General features: G+C 39.9%; 1 protein-coding gene across 3 annotated transcripts in view; it reads left to right on the forward strand.

The window, feature by feature from the left end:
* Positions 1 to 13,713, forward strand: part of LOC117337242 (hepatocyte nuclear factor 4-gamma-like) — a 46,179-nt gene that overhangs the window by 12,862 nt on the left and 19,604 nt on the right. Inside the window, exon 1 of one of the 3 annotated variants that reach the window (XM_033898121.1) lies at positions 4,024 to 4,697. The exons of 1 other annotated variant lie outside the window; for it this stretch is intronic. In XM_033898121.1, the coding sequence (XP_033754012.1) occupies positions 4,310 to 4,697 (388 nt within the window). In that variant the 5' untranslated portion in view covers positions 4,024 to 4,309. Of the gene's footprint in view, positions 1 to 4,023; positions 4,698 to 7,283; positions 7,305 to 13,713 lie in introns of those variants that run through there. One more of the 3 variants, XM_033898125.1, reaches the window with a different exon arrangement.

Genomic DNA, 13,713 nt, shown 5'->3' on the forward strand with positions numbered 1-13,713 from the left:
ACCAGCACATATAGGTCAAGTCTGGGTGCATTGTAGTAGTTAGTGATGTAACTTATAATGGCTACTTCACAGTTTCTCAGTCAGTGACCTATGGCACAACAACTGTTACAACAATACATCGGTCAGTGATACACCCATATTTGGTAATGATGATGTGTACTGTCAGCAGCTTTACTAATATACGTTTTTCCTTTGAGTAATATGTAGTCATGCCTTGTAGTCACCAATAGCTCTTGATAAGCTTGACGACAAATTCTTGTGTATTTCAGAGTTCAGAGTCACTATAAAGACATTCTTACGTTATATTCTTGTTATCTTTGTTGGACTATACATGTAAATAAATAAATAAATGAGGTCTTAATTCTTAGTATCTATTCTTTCTTTCTAACAACTCTTTTCTTTCTGATGTCTCTCTTGATATTGGTCGACTCATTTTGTCTTGTTGTTGCCTGAACTCTAGCATTTGTCTGTAACATTTGCTGCTGTCTGCTCGAAACTTTGAAGATGAAGGAAATGACCAACCATTGTCAGTGTAACTGACTGGATGGGGTGTCACACTACCCTGTCAACGTGTGACATTTCTGTGTGATTACACTATAAAGTCATTTGTCAGTGTAACTGACTGGATGTGGTGTCATACTACCCTGTCAACATGTGACATTTCTGTGTGATTACACTATAAAGTCATTTGTCAGTGTAACTGACTGGATGTGGTGTCACACTACCCTGTCAACGTGTGACATTTCTGTGTGATTACACTATAAAGTCATTTGTCAGTGTAACTGACTGGATGTGGTGTCACACTACCCTGTCAACGTGTGACATTTCTGTGTGATTACACTATAAACTTAAAGTCATTTGTCAGTGTAACTGACTGGATGGGGTGTCACACTACCCTGTCAACGTGTGACATTTCTGTGTGATTACACTATAAAGTCATTTGTCAGTGTAACTGACTGGATGTGGTGTCATACTACCCTGTCAACGTGTGACATTTCTGTGTGATTACACTATAAAGTCATTTGTCAGTGAAACTGACTGGATGTGGTGTCACACTACCCTGTCAACATGTGACATTTCTGTGTGATTACACTCTAAAGTCATTTGCCAGTGGCTCCGTCATAAATGTAAAACTAGTAGACATATTTGATGACACGTCAGTAGTAGCTCGAAGACTAAAAGTATAACACCAGTGAGTAATTCAAAACCAAACCTAATCCAAACAGCTGAAACATCTCCTGTGATGATTATTTAGCTTACCTTATATGCAATATTCAGTTAAAGCCCACCTCCCTCAACCCCTCTCAGACCAGCCAATTCATGGCCACAAACCCTTTATACATTATAAACAACTAATCCAGTTGATACATTGCCATTAATCCAGATCATCATGTATTAATTACTGTTTAACTTGAATGGTTTATGTATAAACTTTCATTGTTTTGTGCGGTTAATATAGAACTATGAACATATATAGAAGTGTTGCTATATAAGATAGGTATACACACTTTTTGATAAATGAGGTTGTTGTCCTTCAGATAAATATAATTAATGCAGCTTGGTAAGATGGAACACTTTAGTATGTACATACAATAACACATGGCTAATTCAGCTCATTATAAACATTTCTAACTATGGTCACTTGTTACAATAGTGTTTCGGTCATTGACCCAAGAGAGGTTACAACATGTACAATGGCCGGTCGTTAACTCAAATCAACAAAATACACTAATGTGGCCTGTCAGCATTGTTGGTAACTGAACAATACTGTAACAATTACTGGTTTTAATAAAACTTCATTTGTCAGCTGAACATTTTGTTAAAAAACAAGGTATTTTCTAGGAAAAGGTAGGAGAACCCAACTCCTGTCGATGGATACCTTGTGGTGTTCAACAGAGATCCTTCCAATGTGAACATTATCTATGGAATATCTCCTTTGGTATGGTCTGAATGTATTATATTAGTATTATTGTATTAATGAACATTATCTATGGAATATCTCCTTTGGTATGGTCTGAATGTATTATATTAGTATTATTGTATTAAATACCATTCTTGGATGTTGAAAGGCCTTATTCTCAGATATTACTTTCTATGTAGAGTACACTGCTACAGGAAGACTGTTGTTATAAAGTATCAGTGATGATCCGAGTGGATTAAACTGAGGGTTTGACAGATGTTTGTTGAGTCAGTGTAATCCTCTTCCCAGTCGTGGTTTCCCAATAATACTTTAGATACTTCCTGTAATTTAGTTATTACACGAATACTAATACTTTCATCAGGAGTATTTATAGTACTGATGAAGCCAGTTATTTTTTTCCACTAGAAGACCTAAAAAACTCTAATTGATTTATTTATGTACAGATTCAATAATATGTTTATGTTTTGACTATGAACAATTTAATTGTGTGAATCTCTAAGATGAAATGTCAAGAATGCTTACGACAACTGCACCAGACATTAATACCATGTAACCAGATATCAGATAATGCTATACTTAAATATAATTAAGTGGCAAGGTCATTTTACTCTGAAGGGTAAATAATTGAATTCACACTTATCAAAATACTTATTAATTGAATGGTGTAATTGGTTTAATTCATGTGTTAGTTAAGTTTCAAATTGACAAAGTTACGTCATTTCAGTTAAGTCAGGTGTGGTAATTTGATGTTTGGTGTCGGTGATAGTGAAGTGTGGTGTCTGTAAAATTAGTGTCAGTAATGAGGTTAGGTTTGTTTGCTGGTGAACCGCCAAGGTCATTTTGGGGCAGGGTCTTCTTGTAGTAGTTGGTGACTACCTCACAGAACAACATACTGGAGGCCTACCACATGCCATCCAGAGCAATGAGGGTAAAATGTCTTTCCCAAGGACACATCCACAACAGCACAGACCGGTCCGTTTCTCAGCTTCCCAACAAACATAAACCGACATGTTAAGTTAGGTGTGGGTAAAATTATGTGTTGATGAAAGTGTTGTATCTGTACATTAAGTGTCAGTAATTAAGTTAGGTGTGGCTAAACTTAGGTGTTGGTCAAGTGTAAAATTGGTGCCGGTTATTTAGTCAGGTGTGGGTAAAATCATGTGTTGATAAAGTGTGGTGTCTGTAAAATTAATTGTCACTAATTAGGTTGGATGTGGATAAAATTAGCTGTTGATAAAATATTTACAGGTAAAAATAGTTGAGCTTATCTATTTTAAGATCTCATGTTTACAAGGTATCTCTCCAATTAGTTTTTTTCATTAAACACCTAAATCTGTTTTTATTGGACTGAAAGGTACATTGCATTTAATTTGACTTACTAGTTATTTTGTCTACATTACTTAGATTAACTTTCTGTTTGTATCATAAATATGATTTATTTTCTACCTGTGTAATTCCTGTCGTGTAAGGTTTAAGATGTCACCTATGTGCTGTGATCATTAGATGTGATGACTGCTAAGCCTTCCTGACTTTAAGTCGTGGTTCGACACTTGTATATTTTACAGCTTTCAGGTGTTTGTTTTAAGGTTTGAGAGATCAAGTGATGTGGTGGGATTTCAACACAAATCTGGAACCATGCCATGCACTCTGTTGAGTTTGCAGGAAGCAATCAACTGTATATAGGACATGTTGTCATTTCATTTTTTCTCCATCTGTGGATGTCAGATCAGTTCAAAAGGCTACATCTGTGGGTATTATTGCATAATTTATAGAAATTGTGTCATTTTGACTGGAAACTGACATTGTCACATATCTATTGAAAGCTTGCTTAGATCTGTGGTTTGTGTGGTCTGATGAGTCGGAGCGACCCTCATTGACATCCTGACTGCGGGGGAGACTCAGGACATATCAAACACTAGTTCTTTGTGTGCTATCATCCCTTTGATGTAATGTTCGTAGTTATAACAATTCTGTACTCATTTCCCTTCGGAAATTATTCAAGTTTGCAGAGACACTAAAGTGCATTACACTAAATAAAAAGAACAAGGACGTTTTCATCTTCGGGCATACTCTGTCGACATAATCTCCCTCTAACTGATCTAGTTCACTTACAGGACTATACTACGGTACCCAGAATCCAAACACCGTGATGCACTGGAGGTAAGGTTAAGGACAAATCTTGTTTTTTCTATGTACGACATTTGAGTTTGTCGGTAACTCGTGACCATCTGCCTCAGCATCAGATGCGTCACATGAACTTTGCAGATTGAAGTGTTTCTACTGTATCTGGGTCAATGAAGTCACCCTAACTGGAGAATTGACTAGCGAGTCATTATAGTGTTTTCAATTGACAACTCTTAAGGACCATTCAAATCAGCTGATTCTAAGATGCTTGATAGAGGGTTGATGACGCCGAGCCCCGCGAATGCCTACACTCAAATCAGCCGGGAAGGAAACCTGTTAGAGCTTAAAACCAATTGTCACACGACCAAATTTTCATCCTGCAAGTTTGCAAAAGATGCTGGACAGCCGTTAGGGTATCCTGATCTAGTCACAATGAAGTGGATAAATTCAGCTTACGAGGGACAAACATTTCAAAATGGTGATTATCATAATAACACTGCACAGGTGCCTGAAGCAAGTCATCCCTCTTATCATCGCTTCTCTCATCATCAGATGTATGACCATTATCATCATGCTCATCAACATCAACAGCTACTGGAAGGGGAAGGGAGTCTCCGAGAGGAACTCTTGTCATTTCTAGAGGACAAGAAAGGTAAGGAAGTTTTCTCAGTCCTCCAAGAAAGGTAAAACTCCGAGGTAGACATATCAATCTAATAGAATACGGACCGTTAGAAAGGTAAAACTCTGAGGTAGACATATCAATCTAATAGAACACGGACCGATAGAAAAGTAAAACTCCGAGGTAGACATGTCAATCTAATAGAACACGGACCGATAGAAAAGTAAAACTCCGAGGTAGACATATCAATCTAATAGAATACGGACCGTTAGAAAGGTAAAACTCTGAGGTAGACATATCAATCTAATAGAACACGGACCGATAGAAAAGTAAAACTCCGAGGTAGACATGTCAATCTAATAGAACACGGACCGATAGAAAGGTAAAACTCCGAGGTAGACATATCAATCTGATAGAATACGGACTGAGAATCGGCATAGAAGGATGGACAAGTTGAAATATAATAGGACAAAACTGGTAAGAACCATCACCGATCAGGACTGATTTGGTTGAATGAGTTCAGGGCTGGCTGTCACTTATTTGAAGAATTTCTGTATAAGAACACAAAGCTGTCAATGCACATATAATTTTCATTGTGTAAGAGAAATATTCTAAGATTTATCACATTGGAAAAATAAACATTGTTTTAAGTTGAAAGTCATTTATTTAACATAAATCCCAGAAACTGTTTTATTTGAGCTAGACTGCTTATTATTGCCTGTATGTTGGCCATCTCCTTGATTAGGGTCCGCGGTGGCCGAGTGGTTAAAGTGTCCCTGACACTTTATCACTAACCTATGTGGGGCAGTTGCCAGGTACTGACTGTAGGCTGGTGGTTTTTCTCTGGGTCCTCTGGCTTTCCTCCACCTCCAAACCTTGCACGTCCTTAAATGACCCTGGCTGTTAATAAGACGTTAAACAAAATAATACCAAACCAAACCGTAGATTTCTTTTTATTTGCTACCCAGTTGTTTCTATAATGTGTTGTATCCTGCACCATGTCTGGGTTCAGTTTTATCAATATTCCTGCATTTAAGGTAATCCCTTAACTTCTTCCTTAAGAAAGCATTTCAGAATTTGTAGAACGTTCCTAAGTAAGATTTTTTCCTTAATGCTTTCCGATGGGAAAAAAGTTAGTTCAAGGAATTTCCTCAAATTAAGAAATGTCAACGTTGAAGAAACCGGGCCCTAGTTTTCAAATTTCCCTTTTCTGTAGCCCACAGCCTGGTTGTTTGAAGACAACAGAAGCTGACATTTTAATCCCTGAAATGTTTCTAGGGGGCGTATATAGTTGCTGCTTTTTCTGGATGGTCTCTATCTTTTGGAAGTTTGGTTGTTCAAGCACTCGTAGACCCCACCACATAAAACAACAGATTTTCAAGTATATTTCTATTAAAGACTTGGTAATTATTTCTGTGGGTTCTATAACCACTATGAAAACGACAAATGTTTCTTTACAAATAAAGGGATATATTGTGCAGTAAATAATTACCAGATGTCACTGGAGTTTTCCAATTGAAAATGGCAAGTGTGAAACTGGAGAAGAAAACTTGGCAATGCTGTATATAATACAGACCATACTTAGTGTTCTGTGGACTGTACTCTTTGTCTATCGCTAATGATTGGTATAATGTATAAGGATCAAACATGTTCACAGGCTGATTTATGTCCACTGCACCAAGCTGATACCATGATATAATCACCCTTTAATTTGTTGTCAAATTACGTCGTTCTGCATTGCATATCAAGTTTGGAACATTGAATAACAAATGAATATGCAGCTTTAAAAAGTCCTGAAGTATAATTGTGAAAGCTGGTCTAAATCAACTGAATGCCAGATGTATAGTCTTTGTTAATATTTTTCAGATCATATAATTATGGTTGTTTCAACTCATTAAGAAGTGTAATAATTAAGATTCTCTGCAATTCAGCACCTTTATTCTTACTGATTTTTTGTAGATCTTCAGGTATTCAATTTTACATTGGTTAAATGAATTTATTACAGTAGTGCTTCATTTCGGGACTCAAAGCTGGCTTTGAAATTAATGCATGCCTGCTGAAGCTTCTCTGATTCAAGGGAGGGAACTCTGGAGTATGTACATAGCAGATAAAATTTTACCTGGTGAATTCAATTCTTTCTATTGCAATTTTATAAAAAAGAAAAAATACACATGATTTTTTGTATGCAGGTTGAATGCCTGAAATGTTACAGAAATATATTGATGGTCTGTTGAAGTGTTAATGGGGTGGATTATAGATGATTGGACCTCACACAATAGATACAGATATCTTTGTACTTTATACCAGGGCTAACTAATTGTGAAATTTGTACTGGTTGTACCTGGTGTACATGTCCAATGTACAAAGATATACAAGTGTTAATAAACTTTAATACAACAAATTTTCCTCATATTATATTACACCAGTAATAATATACACTGCTAATTTTTGCTCTAGAAAGTAGATATTTTTTTCCTTTTTACTGTGTCTTCGTGGAATTTGGATCTGGTAACTACTTATATCGTGGGGAATATAAAAACATAACTTTAAAAGAAGTGTTTGACAGTTTTTTCATATTTTGAAAAATATTGCTCTACAAGAAATGGAATTCAGCACAAAAATGGTTAAAGATTATTGCAGGTAAGAGTTTTTAATTAGAAAATATGGTTGTTGATTATGATGTAGTGTAGAAAATATTTACTGTTTCAATATCATAATACAGGCAGTATTTTTTTCTTCATTTCTTAGTCTTGCCGTTACTATATTCTATATAGAAGGCCACTTTCCGTTACCTGACTTTACAAACCTTATATTATAATTGATGACATAACATATGACACAGAATTTTCAAATTTAGCTACATTTTTTCAGCAAATTAGAAAATCTTGAAAGCAATAATATAACTATGGTTATAGGAATTAAGGAGTTCATTGTTCACAAAATATATGTAAAAAGTAGCAAGAATGGAGTCAATGGATAGAAGATTTGTATTGAACTTACATGTATACATGTACTGGGAAGTTGTTTTTAGAGAGATTAGGACAGAGAGTTAAATATTCAGTTCTTTCCAGTTAAACTAAAATCTATTCAGTTCTTTCCAGTTAAACTAAAATCTATTCAGTTCTTTCCAGTTAGACCAAAGTTCCCTTTCGCTGAGGATTTTCTTTAGATCACTAAAATTCTGAAAGAAATCCTAGTTATGTTACTGTTTATGTTCAGGGACAGTAAATTTTTAAGGGAGATAACTTCAACATTAAAACAAAGGTGCATGCCTTCTTAACAGATCAAGTAGTGTTTGCTTTGGCTGTCAATTTGCTACACGTTCTTCATAATCCTTATATTCTATAAATCACATGATATGTTACTTACATTATTTTGTCTTAGATAAACAGATCTATATATATATCGACATAGTGAAATTGGGGAGGGTGATATAGGGTTTGGGGGTGATATAGAGCTGGTGGGCGATATAGAACTGGGGGTAATAAAGGACTGGGGAGGGTGTTAGAGCTGAGGGTAATATAGGGCTGGGGGAGGGTGTTAGTGGTGGGGGTAATAAAGGGCTGGGGAGGGTGTTAGTGGTGGGGGTAATATAGGGCTGGGGAGGGTGTTAGTGGTGGGGGTAATATAGGGTTGGGGAGGGTGTTAGTGGTGGGGGTAATATAGGGTTGGGGAGGGGTGTTAGTGGTGGGGGTAATATAGGGTTGGGGAGGGTGTTAGTGGTGGGGGTAATATAGGGCTGGGGAGAGTGTTAGTGGTGGGGGTAATATAGGGCTGGGGGAGGGTGTTAGTGGTGGGGTTGATATAGGGCTGGGGGAGGGTGTTAGTGGTGGGGTTGATATAGGGCTGGGGGAGGGTGTTAGTGGTGGGGTTGATATAGGGCTGGGAGAGGGTGTTAGAGCTGGGGTTGATATAGGGCTGGGGAGGGTGTTAGTGGTGGGGGTGATATAGGGCTGGTGGAGGGTGTTAGTGGTGGGGGAGGGTGTTAGGGCTGGGGTTGATATAGGGCTGGGGAGGATGTTGGGGGGTGATTATTGAGGGAGGGTGGGGGGGAGAGGGAGGAGGGGGGGTGAGGGTGGGGGGTGACTGGGGTGGGGAGGCGGGTTTAGGTGGGGGGGGGGGAGGGATGGGGGGGGTGAGGGGGGGGGGGTTGGGGGTGGGGTTGATATAGGGCGGGGGGGGGGTGTTAGTGGGGGGTGATATAGGGCTGGGGGAGGGTGTTAGTGGTGGGGGTGATATAGGGCTGGTGGAGGGTGTTAGGGTGGGGGGTGATATAGGGCGGGGGAGGGTGTTAGTGGTGGGGGAGGGTGTTAGGGCTGGGGGAGGGGGTGGATGAGGGGGGTTGATCGGGGGAGGGGTAGGGGGTGATTAGGGCTGGGGGAGGGGGAGTTGGGGAGGTGTGGGTTGATATAGGGGGGGAGGGGTTAGGGTAGGGGGTGAGAGTGGGAGGGTGTTAGGGCTGGGGGAGGGTGTTAGTGGTGGGGTTGATATAGGACTGGGGGAGGGTGTTAGTGGTGGGGGTGATATAGGGCTGGTGGAGGGTGTTAGGGCTAGGGTTGATATAGGGCTGGGGGAGGGTGTTAGTGGTGGGGGTGATATAGGGCTGGGGAGGGTGTTAGTGGTGGGGGTAATATAGGGCTGGGGGAGGGTGTTAGTGGTGGGGTTGATATAGGGCTGGGGGAGGGTGTTAGGGCTGGGGTTGATATAGGGCTGGGGGAGGGCGTTAGTGGTGGGGTTGATATAGGATTGGGGGAGGGTGTTAGCGGTGGGGTTGATATAGGGCTTGGGGAGGGTGTTAGTGGTGGGGTTGATATAGGGCTGGGGGAGGGTGTTAGGGCTGGGGTTGATATAGGGCTGGGGGAGGGCGTTAGTGGTGGGGTTGATATAGGGCTGGGGGAGGGTGTTAGTGGAAGGGTTGATATAGGGCTGGAGGGTGTTAGAGCTGGGGTTGATATAGGGCTGGGGGAGGGTGTTAGTGGAAGGGTTGATATAGGGCTGGAGGGTGTTAGAGCTGGGGTTGATATAGGGCTGGGGGAGGGTGTTAGTGGTGGGGGTGATATAGGGCTGGGGGAGGGTGTTAGTGGTGGGGTTGATATAGGGCTGGGGGAGGGTGCATGAGCTGGGGTTGATATAGGGCTGGGGGGAGGGTGTTAGGGCTGGGGTTGATATAGGGCTGGGGGAGGGTGTTAGTGGTGGGGTTGATATAGGGCTGTGGGAGGGTGTTAGTGCTGGGGTTGATATAGGGTTGGGGAGGGTGTTAGTGGTGGGGTTGATATAGGGCTGGGGGAGGGTGTTAGTGGTGGGGGTGATATAGGGCTGGTGGAGGGTGTTAGGGCTAGGGTTGATATAGGGCTGGGGTTGATTTAGGGCTGGGGTTGATTTAGGGCTGGGGGAGGGTGTTAGTGCTGGGGTTGATTTAGGGCTGGGGGAGGGTGTTAGTGCTGGGGTTGATTTAGGGCTGGGGGAGGGTGTTAGTGCTGGGGTTGATATAGGGCTGGTGGAGGGTGTTAGGGCTAGGGTTGATATAGGGCTGGGGGAGGGTGTTAGAGCTGGGGTTGATATAGGGCTGGTGGAGGGTGGTAGTGCTGAGGTTGATTTAGGGCTGGGGGAGGGTGGTAGTGCTGGGGTTGATTTAGGGCTGGGGGAGGGTGTTAGAGCTGGGGTTGATATAGGGCTGTGGGAGGGTGTTAGTGGTGGGGTTGATATAGGGCTGTGGGAGGGTGTTAGTGGTGGGGGTTATATAGGGCTGTGGGAGGGTGTTAGATCTGGGGTTGATATAGGGCTGTGGGAGGGTGTTAGTGGTGGGGTTGATATAGGGCTGTGGGAGGGTGTTATTGGTGGGGTGATATGGGGGGGGGGGGGGCGTTAGTGGTGGGGGTGATATAGGGCTGTGGGAGGGTGCTAGAGCTGGGGTTGATATAGGGCTGGGGGAGGGTGTTAGGGCTAGGGTTGATATAGGGCTGGGGAAGGGTGTTAGTGGTGGGGTGATATAGGGCTGTGGGAGGGTGTTAGTGGTGGGGTGATATAGGGCTGTGGGAGGGTGTTAGTGGAAGGGTTGATATAGGGCTGGGGGAGGGTGTTAGGGCTAGGGTTTATATAGGGCTGGGGGAGGGTGTTAGTGGTGGGGTTGATATAGGGCTGGGGGAGGGTGTTAGTGGTGGGGTTGATATAGGGCTAGGGGAGGGTGTTAGTGGTGGGGTTGATATAGGGCTGGGGGAGGGTGTTAGTGGTGGGGTTGATATAGGGCTGGGGGAGGGTGTTAGTGGTGGGGGTGATATATGGCTAGGGAGGGTGTTAGAGCTGGGGTTGATATATCTAGCCAAATATATCAACTAGATGCATTGTATCTAGGCCTTTATATTATGATAATATTATGTATTAATAATCTTATTAGCTGCAAAAATATTTGAACAAATTCAGCTAAGAAAAAATGTAATGGAAATGCATATATTTCTCCCCCAGCTTTGTAATAACGTAAGTGAGTTATCTCCCCTGAGATATGTTAAGATGATGTTATCTTGTGATAGGTAGGTACCTGTATATCGGTGTCCCTGATGAGCAGCCAGGTAGATACAGGTACACTGATAACTTATCACAGCAACAACAAGCTTTATCAGCTGCTGTACCTACTATACTGCTCGTCAGCCTTACCAGTCAGAACCTGAACACCGATTTATCTCTATACTATCACACTATCACAAATCAGGTACATTCGGCTCAAAATTATGTACTGTGCTATCATTAAATTATCTAAAGAATTTGTTTATTTGATTTGAACTTTCAAGATGAAGTCTAAAATGAGATGGCAAAAAGATAATATTCTGCCATTGTTATCCTCACAATGATAACCTGGTATACCCACTTGTTAGTATACCCACTTGTTACCTACTTTTCTCTCGCAAAAGTACTCATAAATTCTATACATGTTTATTGGGTGAACTAATTTAATAGGCTGTTAAGTCAAATGCCAAAATGAAATCTATCCAGTATTGTATTTGAAAATATATCTATCATAACTACTGATTAAATCTATAAAATACGATTTACAATTAAAACATAATACTAAAGAAAGATGATAAAATTTAAGTCTAAATTGTGTCAATTTCTGTAAGGAGACTAAGGCAGTGAATATAAATTAATGTGTTTTGTGTGAACTGTTTATTTTTGTGTGAATTGTTTAACTTTGTGTGAGCTGTGAGCTAATGCTGTACCCCCACCACACTTTAAAGTTTTTGGAAAGCTTGGCAGTCCAAAAGTATACACCTCACAACCTTTTTATTTGGTTTACTTGTTCATTAGAGGTCTATGATTGATTATGTTTTTTTTGCATTTCACCATTTTATGGACTTAAGTTTTTTGGCACCAAAATCCACTTTAAAAGTGTTTTGGGTAAGAGCATACACCTTTATATCTAAGATTGTTATTTACTTTATTTGTAAACCCATTCTAGTTTGCAATGATTCAATAAATACCCATCATCGTTCCCCATAATCACGGAGGTGTATTGACAGGCTGGATGCAGGTCAATGACAGCATTGTGATATGATATGATAATGGCATTAGTATAAGTATTGTTTAAGTATTGGTACTAGAATGTATTTAATAGTATAAATTATATAAATTTTGCATTCTATATATTCATGATCTTCATAATATCAACACTGCTTCAAAAATGCAAAATGTCATCCGATCAATAGTATCTCTGGATCCTGATCGGTTAAAATGGATCAGTTCTCTAAACCGAACCCTCTCTAAACTGGCCAAATATACATGTACCATGCATGATTGGTTTAGAGAAGTTCCACTGTATATTTTTACCTACAATGTATTTCCTTACAAAAAAACTTGCTTTTCTTAGTCATTTTTGAGATAATTTCGGCTCTTTGCCTGATAGTCTACATTGTGACATCATATATATATCGTGCAAGTGTACTGTGACACATTTTATCATCTGTTATTGGCTTATACAGTGATTGTGACGTGTGTGTATCCACTGATTAAAAGGCCCTATATATAAACTGAAGATAAAATGATTTACATTGGGATGGATGATACTGGAAATTATAAATTAGATTAATATCAATATAAAAGCTGGGTTACATTAAGTTTTTTCTTCCTAAAAAATGTTGGTGCTTTGTATTGAATATATTACCTCAATGTATATGAATGAATATTTATTTAATTATATCAATATTTTTTAATTTTTTTTTTTTTTTGGTTTTGTTATGTTCTTTTTCTTTCTTATAGGAAAAAGGGATGTTATTCTTATGGTACATATCTACTAACACCACCAAATTACCAATCACTGTTTAAATGATGTAAATATTTACTCTAGTTAACACCATAACAAACACTCCCCTTTATCCTGAACTATTGTGGGGGGACACTGCTGGTGTCAACAAGTTCAATATCCATCCAAGTGATAAAATCTTAACATTCTTAACTTAGAAATATCTATAAAAGTTTCAAAACACCACAAAAATCTGAGGGAATAGATTGTAAATTTGTGGTGTGTGATAATTGAGGTCTAGTCCAGTGTTAACATTATATCATATTCACCCTTGTATGGCCAGTTTACAGTTCAACTTATCTTCTTATCATTATCTTCCACTGAAATAACTATGATTTGGTTGAGTGTTGCTTAAATATTGACCAGAAATTCACACCGTGTTATCGGCCTGGTTTGTAAGAGCTTACCAGGAGTAGATAAGGAAGGAACCCTTCTCTATCTCAGTTTTAAGAGGATTTTAATTGTCCATGATTAGCCCCAGTTAATTACCTTTGCTCAAAATCTATTGTTTAAATCCCAGGGAGCTATAAGATTACATGTCTTCCTCTGATGTAATCTTCTGTAGGGCTGTTTCTGATGTAAGAGGGATAAGTTTTCACTGGGAGAAGTTTTATAGTTTATCAGTATTAAACTGGGGCTGAAATCAGGGGGAGGGGACCCTTATCTACTGGTGATAGTATTCTTATATATACTTATATCACCTACAATGGGATCTATATGTGTAATCTGACCCAGCAAAGATTGATTAGATAATGCGTG

Source organism: Pecten maximus, chromosome 11 (assembly GCF_902652985.1).
Source record: "Pecten maximus chromosome 11, xPecMax1.1, whole genome shotgun sequence".
NCBI lineage: Eukaryota > Metazoa > Mollusca > Bivalvia > Pectinida > Pectinidae > Pecten > Pecten maximus.